At 38.1% G+C, this 15699-nt stretch overlaps 1 protein-coding gene and 1 long non-coding RNA gene across 2 annotated transcripts in view; one reads left to right on the forward strand and one right to left on the reverse strand.

Moving 5' to 3' along the window:
- SKAP2 (src kinase associated phosphoprotein 2) overlaps positions 1-3418 on the reverse strand; it is a 169797-nt gene extending 166379 nt beyond the window's left edge. Inside the window, exon 1 of the mRNA XM_070617565.1 lies at positions 3028-3418. Coding sequence (XP_070473666.1) covers positions 3028-3094 — 67 coding nt within the window. The 5' untranslated portion in view covers positions 3095-3418. The remainder of the gene's footprint in view (positions 1-3027) is intronic.
- Positions 2967-12848, forward strand: LOC103557864 (uncharacterized). The gene is made up of 5 exons (XR_011539533.1): positions 2967-3037; positions 3390-3578; positions 8666-8770; positions 12190-12276; positions 12716-12848. It is a non-coding gene; the product is annotated as an uncharacterized lncRNA (long non-coding RNA).
- Positions 12849-15699: the final 2851 nt, after the last annotated feature.

The raw sequence follows: 15699 nt of genomic DNA on the forward strand, positions 1-15699 counted from the left end.
GGGGAAAAAAAAAATTAAAGGTTGCCTGCAATGCATATGGCAGTTCAGAATTTACTTTCCATAAGAAAAATCTGTAAACTTTTTTCTATTTGTGAAACAAAAGAATAATTCAACACTTTTATTAAAAGTACAGGCTTTCAAGATTTAATATACTGATTCTACAGGAATGTAAAGAACTAACAATCACACTAGATAGCCACTCTTTCAAGAGCATCAGCATCAATAAATGTGAGTTAAGAATGATAGCCTCTTTGGGTTTTTGCATTTCTATAGAATCTTTATTTTAAAAGGGTGAAGGGATGAGAAGAAGCAGGGAACAAATATTGAAAGGGAAGCCTAAAACTGCCATGATCAGAAAGAAAGAGACAATAATAAATTGATAAGAATACATTTGAGCATCTACCTCTCTCAAGCAATTGAAATGTCAAACATTGAACACATATGATGTATAATGATTTGGAGGAAAGGCCCACGGAACACCAAGGGAAATATCCAACCAACGATATTTTGATAGGCATTATCTTTTGATTTCATATTCCTTTTATCTGGAGGCAAGAGCTTTTAAACACCTGAAAAGTTTAGTTCCTTATCTTCTCTGCCTTAGAATTCTAGCACAGTGCCATGCATTCGAAGAGCTCTCAACTGGTAACAACTACCAGTATCTCCTTAGTTTCAAAGAAAGTACTAGGTAAGCCAGCAACATCTCTACAATTCAAATTAATACCAACTCTTCCTCTATAGTTTTAGTAATTTTAAATCTAACCAGGTACTATTACCTGACACACAAATTATGCAAATCACCATGCACAATCCCAACAGAATTTTTTGGATGAAAAATATGAAAAAACTGCTGAGAGCATTTATTCTTGAAACCTTTCCTACCTCAAAAAAGATTTTAATTACAGTCAAACATAAAATGTTCACAACTTTCTTTGAATAATAAGTTAAAAAAGAAAACCAGAAAACACTGGTTCACTTGTTTCACTTCTTTAAAATATACAGATACTCTTTCATATCCATCTCTCTCGAAAATATCCTCCAAAAGTAAAGTATAAGCCAAATTTATAAGCGCCAAAATTTTAATGTTTTAACATTTGTTCTTAATACTTCATTTGTTTTAATATGTGAATTGTTTTAATAATATGAAATATTGAAAATGTCAATAAGATGACTTTCAAAACACTGATTTCAGACATTACACAAGAATATTATCTGACTAAAGAGAGAGAGACTAATAAGGTATATAGGAAGTTAGCAATGACAGATAATTTAAATATGTAATTCTGAGCTTTCAGTTAAATGACACAAATAAGGGTCACATGAAACATTTGTTATCTATGGAGATCAGAGAATAAAAGGCCTCATTACCTATATATCATACTATCTGCAAATGTATGATTATGGATCCAAATAGCAAACTGTCTACTTTGGGGGCTGTCAAGCTTTAAAAACACACACCAGGAGGTCTCTACTTTATTTCTTAAATTCAGACCTAAAATATCCAGAAAATGGTGACATCTATTTTTGAAGTAATGATAAACACTTCTCTGATCTGGTTATTAAAATAATATCCTAAACAAGAAATTCCAGCATTGTAACAATGAAAATGTTAACTGTAGTAAAACAAAATCAGTACTAATGTGAAACTCTCATATAATGGAAGACAAGCTGCCTTAAATCAGTCTTTACAGTTCTTTCAATCTTTCCCTTAGTGGTACCCATTAATGACAAACAGCATTTCTTAGAGTGAAATACCATCCCACCACAAATGCATTCATCACGCTCTAATCATGTTCACACAAACATAAGTGTGCATTCATACAGTATTGATTTTATTTTCTCTATCATATTCATGATGCTAATCACCAAAACAGTGAAAGAGTATTAGATTTGTTTTCACACTGCTATAACAGTAACTTACTATTTAAAATGTCTCACTTTAGAAATTGCTTTTTAAGAGTTAAAATAAGCAGCCTGTAACACAGGCATCTAAGTGAAACTCTTTTAATCCAGTTATTCACAACCAATATTGAAAGATAAATACTTAAGAGAAGACTAACATAAAACGATCAAAATTATTTCCAGAATTCTGATGTATTCTTCAATGATGGTAAGAATTCCAGAGCCTCAGGATAGGTAAGCCTCGTGCTACCCTAAAAAGACATATTTTCTACTTTGTGCAGAAAGATGAACTTTTCATTACACATTACACATCTCCATATCTAGTACATTAGTGAACTAGCAGTGGATTCATAATAGCCTTGAAGAACCGCATCTTTAACTCCTAAAATAAGTTCCTACAAATGGTAACTTAAAACTGAAAAGGGGAAGATGAGGGTGCAAAGACGTACTTTCATCGTCGTGTGACACAGGAAGTCGGACTTTTAACACATCCTTCCTTTTTCTCTTAAAATGTTACTCAGGCTGAAGACAAGTGGCCGTTTGAGAATTAGGCCCTCTTTGCAAGTCTTTAATATCGGCGGAATGAATGGGAGTTTTAGAAATGATAAACCCTTCCGTCCCATAACACCTAACCCCAACCCCTAACATCTGTAGCTCAGACACCTCTCTGCATCTTTACACCCTTCTCCTCCATTGGCCAGGCCACCAAAGAAGTACTTCTTTGACTTCTTGATCCCTTCTCAGTTCACACTCATGCATTCATTATCATTCTCTTTCTCCTTTCTCTTTCTCTCCCTCCTTCCCTCTCTCTCTCTCAAACGCGCACACACACCCGCGGGCACACACACAGCGTCTTCACGATGCGTACAGAACTGTCCTGATCCCATTAGCGTAGCCCATCAAGAAGGGCTTCCCCACCGTCCTCGCACCAAATTTCAACACATGCCCACTCCCCTTCTTGGACCTCTTGTCCCGACTCCCAGTCCCGCTCCCACTGGCCGGGGGACTCGGGGAACGCGGAGAGGGAGGGTAGAGACTCTGAATACTTCTGTCCCCACCGGCTCGCCGTCCCCTCGCCCCCGCCCCCGCCCCGGCGGCGTTACCCGCCCCCTTCCCGCTCTTTACCTGCCAACAGGTTCCTAATTTCCTCAGGGAGGGGGTAGGGAGAGGAGGTGCAGCTGGGGTTGGGCATGTTAGGGACCGCAGGGCGTGGGGCAAAGGACCTGTGCTGAAGGGGGAACCGACAGGCTGGGGTTGCGGCTGCGACCTAGACTTGGGCTAGCGGTCCCGGTAAGGACAGCGGGGCTAAGAGTCCGAACACTGCCGGCCCCGGGCTCACAACAAGGAAGTCACTGAAGCCCCAGCCAGCAGCTGCTGGACTCTCGGCCCAGCCCCGCCCGGCAGATAGGGGCGGGGCGATGGGCGGGGAGAAAGCCCGAGGGGGCTGTGGGGCCCAACTGCGCATGTGTATCCTTCGATTTTCCTAGCCTCCGAGGCCAGCCGCTGGACAGGCCACGCCCACAGCTACGTCAGGGAGCAGGAGGAGGAGCGGCTGGTGGGAAGGGAGCGGACTGGGGCTGCATCACCTGATCCGGCGCCTGAAGCGTCTTGCTGCCATTTTGGGTGCTGGTACCACTACAATTGCTGACCAGTTCTCCAGGATCTTGGAAAATAAGGTATCCGTAGTGCCTCCAGGTTTTCCCATTAAGGGATCTTCTGGTCAACGGTCAGCCTTCCCGAGGTTTAATACTTCGCCTAGTAACCCACAAGGTATCTTCGACCGCCCTAAACTATTGTGGCCTTCTTTGTCCGGTTGAATGAAGGTAACAAAGTCCCATCTTCCGCCAGTCCTCCCTAGAAGCCGGTTTGGAGCTGCTCCAGAGAGCGCTCTGATTGGCTCTTACAGTACTTTTCTACTCAATTGGGATTCTTGGGGTGACTGATTTCCCCCATTACGAACGAAGAGTGGGGAGTTCTAGTAACTATTCTTTTGAGTTAAAAAAAAAAAGCTAAGTAGACATAGATACCACTGTCCATCTATAAGCATCGAAAAGAAAATTGCTGGTGATCTAGTAGAGTGGAATTATAGAATCCGTTCACTCCAGCCTGATCTGTAAATCTTCTTACAAGTTTTCTCTAAAACCCAGAAAGACACGTTCTGGTGTCTTTAATATGTGTGTGTGTGTGTGTGTGTGTGTGTGTAGAAATATATATATATAAGATTTTTTTTCTCTTCAGATAGGAACTGTCATGGCAAAGCTTTTTCCTAGACGCTACTGTTATATTTTGAAGATTATGTTGTGGCTCCAATCGCAATGTAAATTTACCCCTCTACCCTCCAACCCTCACTAGATCAGTGGTCCTTAAACTTTAGCGTGCGTTGGAATCACAGAGAGAACCTATTACAATGAAGAGTCTCAGGGCCCACTCCCAGAGATTCTCATTCAGTCTCTTTAGGGTGGCATCTGGTTATTTGCATTTTAAACAAGCCCCCTGGGTGGTTGCAATGCTAGACATTCTGAGATTTGATTGTGAGAATCACTTTACTACTTTCCAGCTCCTACAGGACCAGAATTTGTCATAACTTATCTTTCATCCCCACCTGGAACCCTAAACCTGACATAGAATAATGATTATATTAATATTTCATACCAAAAAATCTCAGATAGTAATAGTAAAAAATTAAGTACTCAAATGCAATGCCATTTTGCATAATTTTCTGAGATACACCAAACACTAATTGTAAAGGAAAAATTAGTACATTTTGGAGTCCTCTCAAAACAGAACAAAAATCAAGACAAAAGCTTTACAATTGATGAAAAACATGCAAAATAACAACAGAATGACACCCTCAAAATAAACGCATTCCCTAAAATGGAATCTGATATTCCTACTCAGATTTAGCAATGTGATGAATTACAGGAAGAGTGCTGAAAATTAGAATTCTGTCTGGTGGAAGTAAAAGTGAATAAAGAGTTATTTTACAACATAGGTCCTCTACTTTCAAAGAGTTGAGAATTATTATTCTTAAACTACAAAATTATCTTCCTTCCTAAAGAAGGAAGCAACTATTTCATGGACATTTTATGTTAGTGGGGATTCTTCCTGCTTTTACAGTTATCACATATAATTCTTTGTCTTGTGACATTTTTTATTAAACCAGGCCTCCAAATGTTCCTATCCTTTGTTTCCTTCTGATGGAACTAACCAGATTTCTTTTTTATTCTTGTGTCTCATTTATTTATTTATATTCCACTCATTCCACAAAGGAATTGAGGTGATTTACTCTTGTATCAAATAGACAGCTTTCTGGAGTGGATCAAATGGACAGTGTCTACACTGCTCATTATGACAAGTCATTCTTGTTAGTGAGAGACAGGAAACTATTAAGATTGCCTTAAAATATATAGCATCTAGTAGTCCAAATGAAAAAGGCAATAACAGAAAATGGACTTTTTGTATGAAACACATTTCCCCTATTTAGGAAACCATTCTCAGACACAAGTTTGTGATGGATTCACTTGGACAATGCTTTGTATACTCTATCATTTTTACTGTTTATTGTTAGTTACTGAAATTGATTATAAGCCAGAAAGCAAAATAGAGGCTAGAAGAAATAGATTATTTCTCTTGTTTCCAAATGTTTCCGTAACAAAAACTAGAAAGGATATAAACCAACATTAGCTCAATAAAAAAATAATTAAATAGGAAAAAAAAGTAGGATAAAAAAAGTAGGATGGAAATCAAATCATACTTTACATTCTCTAAACTAGTCTTTTAGGTAAAAAAAGAATAATAAATAAAACTTTAAATCTCAATCCAAGAGTAGCAGCAGCTTCCCTACCATTCTGAAAAGAGGAGACTAGACTCTGGGAATCTCTCATGATTTGTCTTCTCAAAAGTAGATTGTCCAGTTCAAGGAAGATAGATAGACATATGGATATCCCTGTAAGTAAAGCTAACCCCTTCCTTACCGTCTTTCACATTTAGCTCAGCTAAATGAGTATTTGCCCACACGCCTAGGTTTAAAAGAACCTAAATGAGCATTGAAGAAAAACAGATAGTAAGCTAAAACACACCTTACTTTTCTCTGCCTCTCTGATCTTCCTTTTGTTTGGCTTTCATAGGCATGTGGAAGAAAGATTATATTTATACTTAGGCATTGTATTAGTTATCTGTTGCTGCATGACAAAACTTAGCTTAAAACACACACTTAGTATCTCACACAGTTTGTGATGGTCTGGAGTCCATGAGCGGTTTAGCTGGATGGCTGTGGTCAGTCTCTTATGAGGTTACAGTCAAGCTGTAGGCTGGGTTGCAGTTGCCTAAAGACTTGAGCATAGCTAGAGGGTCAGCTTTGAGGAAAGCTCACCCACAGGACTGTTGGCTGGAGTCCTCCATTCCTGTGGCTGTTGGCAAAAGGCCTCAGTTCCAAACTAAATGGACTTCTCCACAGGGCTGCTTGAGTATCCTCTTGACATGGCAGCTATCTTTCCCCTGAGCAAGTGATCCAAGCAATAGCACAACCAAGACAAAAACTGCAATGTCTTTATGAGTTGATCTCAGAAGTGGCATATCTTTACTGCTGCCATGTTCTATTGGTCACACAGACCAAACCTGGTGTCTAGAAGGAAGAGACTATACAAGGTTGTGAACACCAGGAGGTGGGAATCGCTGGGGCCATACTGGAAGCTGGCTACCATAGTCAGCCCTCTGCCACCAATGATTCACATCTCTCCCACATCAAGATACACCCATCCCCTCCCAAAGCCACCCGCAAAGTCTCATCCCATTACAGCATCAGCTCAAAGTCCAGAATCTCATCATTTAAATCAGGTCCACGTGTGGATGATGCTCCTTAAATACAGCTCCTCAAGTACAGTTCTCTCAATCCAAAGACCTATGAAGTGAAAAAGTTATCTGCTCTCCATATAACATACAACAGTGGGACAAGCATAGGATAGCCACTACAGACATTCCTGTTCAAAAGGTGGTTGAGGGGGGACAATAAGAAGTATACAGAGATCACCAGTTTATAGCAATTCTAAAAACCAACCAGGAAAATGTGGAAAGTTGTTTGATTAGAACACTATTACTCCTACCTGGAATAAATTCTCCATGGATCTCGGATCTGCCCTCTGAGCCATCTTTTCTTTTCCATGAAAGGTAGCCTGTGTTTTTATTTGCATACTTTTCTCAGTCTCCTTCCTGCCAGTGGTCTTTTGGGGGTCAAAAGACCTCTTTTCGTTTTGTACTGTCACTGTCCCAATCTCAGGCAGGGTTCAATGAGAGAAGCAAAACCACTAGAATGGAGATAGAGATAGAGATAATATAAAAGAATTTGTTACAAAGATTTGATCCTACACAATTGTGGAAGGTGGTTAAACTATTTCTGTAGAATTGTTGTCTTTGCTGCAGCTTGAAGTCCACAGGGCAGGGAGTCAGGAAGGGAAGATGGAGGAGATTCATGACAAGCTGGAATGCAGACGCATGAGCCATAGTTCATGAACATCCTGAAACCAAAGTGAGCTCTCGCTACCTCTGACTTTGACGGTGTGGATGTCCTGTAGAAACCAGGGTCCTTCATTACAGAGTTAAACACACCCACGACTCAGGAGGCAGAGACCTGAAAGGAGGATCCAGCAGAAGATAGAGCAGTTGCAGGCCCAGCTGCTGCCTCATGCCAGTGAGGTGAGCCAGCAAATAAGCAACAATTTATGTGAGCTGCAAAATGACGGCTGCTTCACTTCTGCAGATCTCACAGAAGAATCTATAGTGGCCCATCCTAACCAGAAACAGACAGAAAAGAGAATACCAGGAAATGTAGGTTGATAGATTGCAAAGCCACCAAGAACACACTTGTAGTATCAGAAGTAAAGAATGGATTCGATAAAAGAAAATTGAAATTTTTCATTTGTTTTGCAACCTAATACATTTTTAAACCTTTTAAAACCTATTTTGTCTTTCAAGTCATCTAGTAAGGGCTCTTTTAAGAATTTTTGGAAATGAAGATTTGTTTTTATTTTCTAAATTCTTATCCCTCACTTCATTTGAATCTTCTAGGGCTGGTAGGTGTGAGTTTATCATTGTGTGGCAGTCAGCAGGAAAAACATTATATTCTCACTGGAATTCATATGAGGTCATTTACTCTTAAAAGATGTGACACAGAACACCACCAGAACCAACAGGTTCTGATAGATGCAGCTCACTAACTTGTCTTTTGAGAGGTTTGATCATAATTATTATTAATCCTATTAGTATAATTTATTAACTATTCTCTATTGTTCTCCATCTCATTTTCATATCCACAAACATATGCTCAGGCACTTTGCTGCCCTAGCCAATCATTTTAATGTAAGAATAATAATAAGCAATTTAATATAGGCTGGATTTGAGCTCTTAACAAGATACTGTATGTCTTTTGGGTTCCACAAATTAGGAATAAGTTGAGAGAACTGTCCATCCATTCTAGACTTGTCAGAGCCTGCCTGGTTATCTGCCCAGGTCACAGCCCTCTTCTCCCTTTGACCGAGATTGATTTCCCCTATCCAGACTTTTCACTGCTCAGAGCCTGATGATAATCTGGCTCTGATCTTATATCCTAGTTCTAGTAACTGAGCTTCCCCTGCCTGGGTTCTGAGACCAAGTCTTTTACCTTGCCTGCTTTCAGTAAAGAGACATATTTAATTACTTCTAGCCCTCTTGGACTATGGCTCTGCCTTACTCTTATCGTCTTGATTTATAGTCTGATGTTGTATTCTAGGTGGATCTCAAGAGAAGAGATGGACCCAAATCCCTGTCTTGCTTTCGAATCAGGCTTCCCAGAATACGTGCACTAGGCGCATGCCAAGAAAATGCTCCTTCTTTGGTACTGTATAAAATTGAACGCAGACCCCCTCCTCTCCATGTAAACCGTCTTACTCCTCTGTGGTTTGGTGACATTACCTTGAACTGTGAGCAGGTACTTAAAAAGACAAGAACTTTTGATTCTCCCCCGTAATTCTTCTCATTGAAATCTTTACTTTCTGTGTCAGATGCCCAATTGAATGACCTTGAAGATCCCATTTTATTCTTGGCTCATAACAAGAAGCCAAGGGAGGGTTATCTTTGCCTTAACCTACAAGGTCATGCACAAGGTCATTGGTGTAATTTAGGCCTCCCCCAGTCCACCCCATTCCCACGGATGAGCCTGACCTGCGCTCCCTACAGTTCTACCACCCAGAGACTTAGGAGAGCGGATGGGTAACTGTCTCCCTTTGCACCTCAGTCCAGATTGGTTTGAGAAGTCAGCCCTTCTGATACCCAGAGTAAGCACACTGTGGCTTTGGATGAAAGATAACTGAGATAGTACTTTGAAATTTAAAACATCCTGAGAGAAGGCAGGCTGCATAGACCTTCCAAGGAATGGTGTCAGGACCAGTCATGTAAAGCAAGCAAGGTGTTCATGGGAATATTTATGCTCTGTGCCCTGCTCTTTCTTTAAGGTAGTTCTGGTCCCCACAACATCCTTACCAACGTTTAATGAGAAGATAGTCTTCTAGAAGAATGAAACTCAAGAACATGACTGCCCTATTAAACTTTGGAGGACTCAGTTTTGGGATCTGAATCATATCTGGTTCAAAATGAACTCTTTACTCAGTTTTCTCTACCCTTATCCATATTAATTACTTTCATTACAGGAATTTTATTTTATTTTTGTTTTGTTACTGTAGATATTAAAAAGAACATTAATTTAGATAAAGCATAATTTTCTAATACCCTTCTAGAGATCATTTTATAGCTAAGTTGGCAGAGGTTTTAGAACATTAAATAATTAGAAACAGGTCTAGGTTTCTTTCTATATGTAAAGACAAAATAGTAAATTGTAATCCGAGTCCTTCCTCTTATTTCAGTACATCTATTCTCACTAGACAATTTTAAAATGCCGAGCTGTCTTCAGCACCAGTAATTCACTGGGTTTGTGCCTGATATATTCATGAAGGGCTTTGATGGATTTGATAACCATAAGCAGCTGTTAACATTAAATTGCCATTTAATTTTTTTCAGTGACTTTCAAAGTTGTCAATATTAAACAGTAGTGTTTTACAAATGACTACTTTAAGACCAATAAGAGTAAAATAAAATTTAAAAGGTTCAACCAAATTCTCCCCTTTTTCTATAGTGTCCCACTACTAAGCAAACAAAGAATGAAACACATTTTTACGGAACTTTAAGCACTGCCTTGTATATTTGCCTATAGTTGGCATCATATATTACTATTCTCAGAAATTCTTCCATTCCTTCCCCACCATGCCCCCCATTTAATTTTTGTTATTTTTTCATGTATCTTGGTTTTTGTTGAAAAAAACTAATCTGGAAAACTACTGGGTAGGTCCACTTACATATAAACCACCTTAACGATCGTGACAAAAAAAATTGTCATTTGTTTTCATTCTCCTACAAGCAGGTAAGCCATGTGCTTTTTATTTTTTATTTTTTTTATTTTTTTGAGGAAGATTAGCCCTGAGCTAACTGCTGCCAATCCTCCTCTTTTTGCTGAGGAAGACTGGCCCTGAGCTAACATCTGTGCCCACCTTCCTCAGCTTTATTTGTGGGATGCCTACCACAGCATGGCTTGCCAAGTGGTGCCATGTCCGCACCCAGGATCCGAACCAGCGAACCCCGGGCCGCCAAGAAGCGGAACGTGTGCACTTAACCGCTGCACCACCAGCTGGCTCCAGTAGCCATGTGCTTTTTAAAAAATTATTTTTGTTTATTTATTTATGCAGCTTTAATCAGATGTAATTGACATATAAGATTGTGTAGGTTTAAGGTGTACAGTGTTATGATTTGATAGACATATATAATGCAAAATGTTTGCCACAATAAAGTTAGTTAACTCATCAAGGCATGTGCTTCTTAATGATCTAGGCACACCAAAAAAAAATGAGAAAAATAAAAGTCTTAGATCCTGTACTGATGACTTAACTCTTCAAGAATTAGATAAGAACTCTAGCTCTTATATTAAAATTATTTAGTTTTATTTCCTCACCTGAGGAAATAAACTTGATGTATTATTTATGATGTTTTAGAAAACATATATACAACACTGGAGCCTTTGCTTTTTGAAAATGGAAGTAAACATTTCCAAAAACCATATAACGATAAGATTTTTTTCAATATTGTGAATATGGTCTGTTAGTAATTGCTCATAGAGTACAGATGATTCAGCCAGGACCAAACCAAGAGCCTAGACATGCAGTAATTCAGTGCGTGATTAAGAAAAGGCAAATAACTCAAAGATTAAATAGGAAAGATTGAGAAGATATGAGTATCATATATATAAAGAGAGAGTTATTTATATTTACATATATAAAACTATACAGTATTATATAGGGAAATATATGTCCATCACATCCATATTCAATCCCATTTTGTAATACGAAACAATTTTTTACCCTTATCCCCAACAGCATAATTTTATGACATGTTTACTTGATAATCTGGATCTCAATTCTTGCCCTTTTATTTTTTGCTTGTGGGATGACTACTTTAATGTGATTTTATGGACTAAATTTAAAGAAAATTTAAAGCAAAGAAAAGCAAAGAAAGTCAGTACTGTTGACATCTACCCAGTCTTCACAGTTTGTGGACTGCAGCAGACATGTCTACGGCACAAGGGAGGACCTCAAGAATTATGCAGTTTACCATACTGCTGGGCTTTGCTGCCCCTTAGTCCATTTGTTCAACATCTGAAGACACACTGCTGTCTTTTGCGAACTTGCTTCCTCCTGGTTTTAGTTCTTTGCTTTGGCCCTGAGACCACACTTTCACTTCAGACATTTTGCCTTCCCTAAGAACCATGCATAAGAGGAAGCAGCACTGAGAAACTTGGTTCCTCCCCAGCCAGCTTGCTTTGGTATTTCTATGAGCATTTGGTTTTATTTTTTTAATTGCCATCTTAATTTTTTTCAGAGAGGTAAAAATTATTCTTATATTTTTATGCAGTCCTGTCAAAACATATTTTTTTTAATCTAGAAAAATTAACTTACTGGATCACAAAAAAGGAGTTCCTGAAGCATCCCCAAATTACATGCTTTCTTTTCTGGTACTTCTCTACTACACATTAGAAGAGGATATTCCTCATTTTTATATTTTCAAAGAAAATATAGCCATGTACTTGCCAGGGAACGATGTTTATATGGAACATTTTCAAGAAAATATTTGTTTTTTCAAAAGTAGAAAAGCATACTGCCCACATTGAAACTGACCTGATGAAAATATTTTTGTTTGTGCTTTTCTATATAGAAAAATACCTTCCACATCTGTAATACCTGTGCTGTCATGCCGTTGCCAAAGTAAAGAACTATCAAGACGATACATCAACATGGAAGGGTAAACATTTTCAAAGTCGTTAGAATAACATAAAAAAAGTTACTTGCCTAAAATAAAATACTATACTTTTAAAGATAAAACTATATTTTAATAAATTTATAAAACAAAAATTGTTTGGCACAGTGATTGCAGAAGATAAGCACTTACATAGAATCAATGTTAATTACACAAACTTGACAAAATAGATTCAGCATATACTCTGCAAAAGGACCAATCTTAGGTAATATTTGAAATAATTTCCTCTGGCAGATAACAGATAACAGAACAAAGTGTCTGCTTTTCTAGATATTTTTGTGGTTCACCTTTTTCTTGTGGTATTGTTTTGGTTTTGGTTTTGGTTTCTCAATTAAAAATACTTGAAAACCATTTTTCACAATCTAAAGTTTCAGTCATTTTGAAATTTTCTGTTATTTCAGTCATTCATTCATTTCCGTTTCAGTCAAAAGCCCTGACATGTAAATACAAGAAGATGGACCTGAATGAATTAACAGAAAGCATCTCCTATTTTCACTTTCACATATTGTTTCTTAATTTTAAAAATAAAAGCTAGTGTAAAAAGCAATAAATTTGACACAAATTATTAGTACAAGTCTTCAAACTTTATGCCTTCAAATAAATTCACGTTCTTGATTTTCATAATGAGACAGTATAGTGTTACTCAAAGTATAGTCTATGGACAGGTGCCAGTCCAAAAGCTGTTACTAGTGCGTGAAAAGATAAGCATAAAAAGTGCAAGTATTTAGAAACTTTTATAGCAGTTTGACTCTGCCTGAGTATCTCTTATTGTATTTTATTAATGTATCAGTTGGCATGGCTTAGAAATTTAACAACAAAAAATAAATGGTCCTTCACCATAGATAGCTTGAGAAGCACTGACAGAAATAACTAAGATCAATAGACATTACCCAAACTTAAATTAATAGTTTAAACTTTTTTCTTATTAATTTTGTTTTTTTAATCAGAGCTGCAATACCTGCTGTGAGTACATAATCAAATTGAGTAGAACAGAAAGATTTTGTTAACCTAGTGTCATTTTTTACAACACCATGATCAGTAATATAATTTCTAAATACTATTTAAACAAAGTTTGTATCTTCTTGTATGTATCCCTAACACCTACCACACTCACAAAATAGGTACTAAATAAAAATGTGTTCAGTTAATGGCACATCAGCGTGGACTGCCCATAATCAATCAGGTCAATCAAATCTTTGCTATCCAACTCAACTCACAGAATGACCTCAAGTTCTGTCTCTTCTATATGCCTTTCTGCTCCTTTAGGAATGTCTGTGAGCTCCATATGAATGTATCATGGAGGTTTAGCTTCCAACTCTCTGCCCAGAACTTTGCACAATACCTGGCACCTAGTAGTTAAATAATTGTTGAATGAATGATGAATAAATGCTGTCTGGCAGTAAAATAACTGTAAGTGGAGAATAAGATCAGGAAAGGGGAAAAGCCAAGAACTGTATCAATTAGCTATAGCTACAAAAATGAAACATAACAAACTCTCTCAAAATTCACTGACTTAAAGCAACAATAATAGAGATCTTTAGTGGTCAGCTGAAGGTTAACTAATCCAGGCTGGGCTCAGCTAGGGCTGTTCAGCTCTACTCTATGTGACTCTTGTCTTGGGCATGTTCTTCTCAGGTGCAAGAGAGCATACTCAGTCATGTAAGTGCTTTTCAAGCCTTTGATTGCATCACAACTGCTAAAATCTCATTGGCCAAAGCAAGTCACGCGATCCATCCCAGAGCCAGGGGGGTGGGGAAATACTCCATAACTGCAGTGAGAGGATGCTGCAAAATTACTGCAAAGGAATTGGATGTATAATCTTATTTCTGGGGAAGGAATGAAGAGTTGGAACAATAACCCAGTCCACCACACTGCAGCAGGCAGAACAATGACCCTCCCCCAAAGAAGTCCACGTGCTAATCCCCAGAACCTGGGAATATGTTACCTTACATGGCAAAAGGGACTCTGTAGAAGTGATTAAATTAAGGATCTTGATATAGGGAGATTATCCAGGTGAGCCCAATGTAATCTTAAGAGTCCCTATAAGAGGGAGGCAGGAGGGTCAGAGTAAGAGAAAGAGATGTGACAACAGAAGTATAGAGAGATTTTAAGATGCTATGCTGCTGGCTTTGAAGATGGAGGAAAGGGCCGCAAAGGAATGCAGGTGGCTTCTATAAACTGAAAAAGGCAAGGAAAAGTATTCTCTCCTGCAGCCTCCAGAAGGACCGCAGCCCTGCTGACACCTTGATTTTAGCCCAGTGAAAGCCATTGTGGACATCTGACTTCTGGAACTGTATGATAATACATTTGTGGTGTTTCAGGCCCCTAAGTTTGTGGTACTTTGTTACAGCAGCAATTGGAAACTAATACACACACCTAAAAAATCTATAAACTGAGTAAGAGATTTCTAAATAATCAGTAAAACCAGCATATGTAATGATACTACCAATTAAATATCATTTTAGTTAATCGGACTTTCTGCAGAAAATATATTAATACTTGACTTTAGTTTCTTTATTATTATATATAACTGTTTAACAGTTTTTTCATATATCAAACACATATTCCCTCCACAAAATCATTCCTAACTCCATCATTCCTAAACTCCAGGCTTGAATAATGAATGTAGTTTGACAACACATATTTACAAAGGCAGTAACTATGGCAGTCCAGCCTTGTGAACTTCCCTGAGATTCTTCCCATCTTCAAATTCATGCCAGTCTGCCTTCTAGTCTGTGTTTTGGATCTCACCATCCACTCATTAAACTTTTTCTGATGTAGTACCAATGTTCATCCCCTTAGTGACTCTGAGGTCAGAGGGCACTGTTTCGTTGACTATTGGTCTAGAAATCTCTAAAGTTCTTCCTGATTGCCAAAATGATTACTTTTTCCTTATTTATGCTTAAAGTAAAATTTCTGTAGGTGGAATTCAGAAACATTCCAAGTCAAAAGTGTAATTTATTAAAAACTTGAACTGCACAGTGCTTGTTTGGAAAACTTAAAATTACGTTGTGGTTCTATAAAATGCATGAAAGCAACCCAAGCTTTAGTCTTTGAAGGCTTAGCTTTTTTTAGATTGAATTTTCATTGAAAATTATTTTCAACTATTTGTTTTTAATAATGAAAGCCTTTGAATGCAGTGTCTATGCTGTGCTGATTCTCTGAAAAAATGCCACTTCAGAATTACCAGGTGTGAGTTGAATCAAAGTCACCAGTTTAATCATAGTGCCCCTTACTACCTCATCACACACTCATAGGGCCATCTTTTATTATTTCTACTACTCATGAAGGGTCATCAAAGGTACCTAATACTGGAATTTTTCAATACTACATGTTCTGATGTTTTGGGTACTTGCTGCCATTATGTGATTGCTTTAAGTAGCAACAAATCAGAAAGCCATCATAAAA

Source organism: Equus przewalskii, chromosome 4 (genome assembly GCF_037783145.1).
Source record: "Equus przewalskii isolate Varuska chromosome 4, EquPr2, whole genome shotgun sequence".
NCBI classification, from domain to species: Eukaryota; Metazoa; Chordata; class Mammalia; order Perissodactyla; family Equidae; genus Equus; species Equus przewalskii.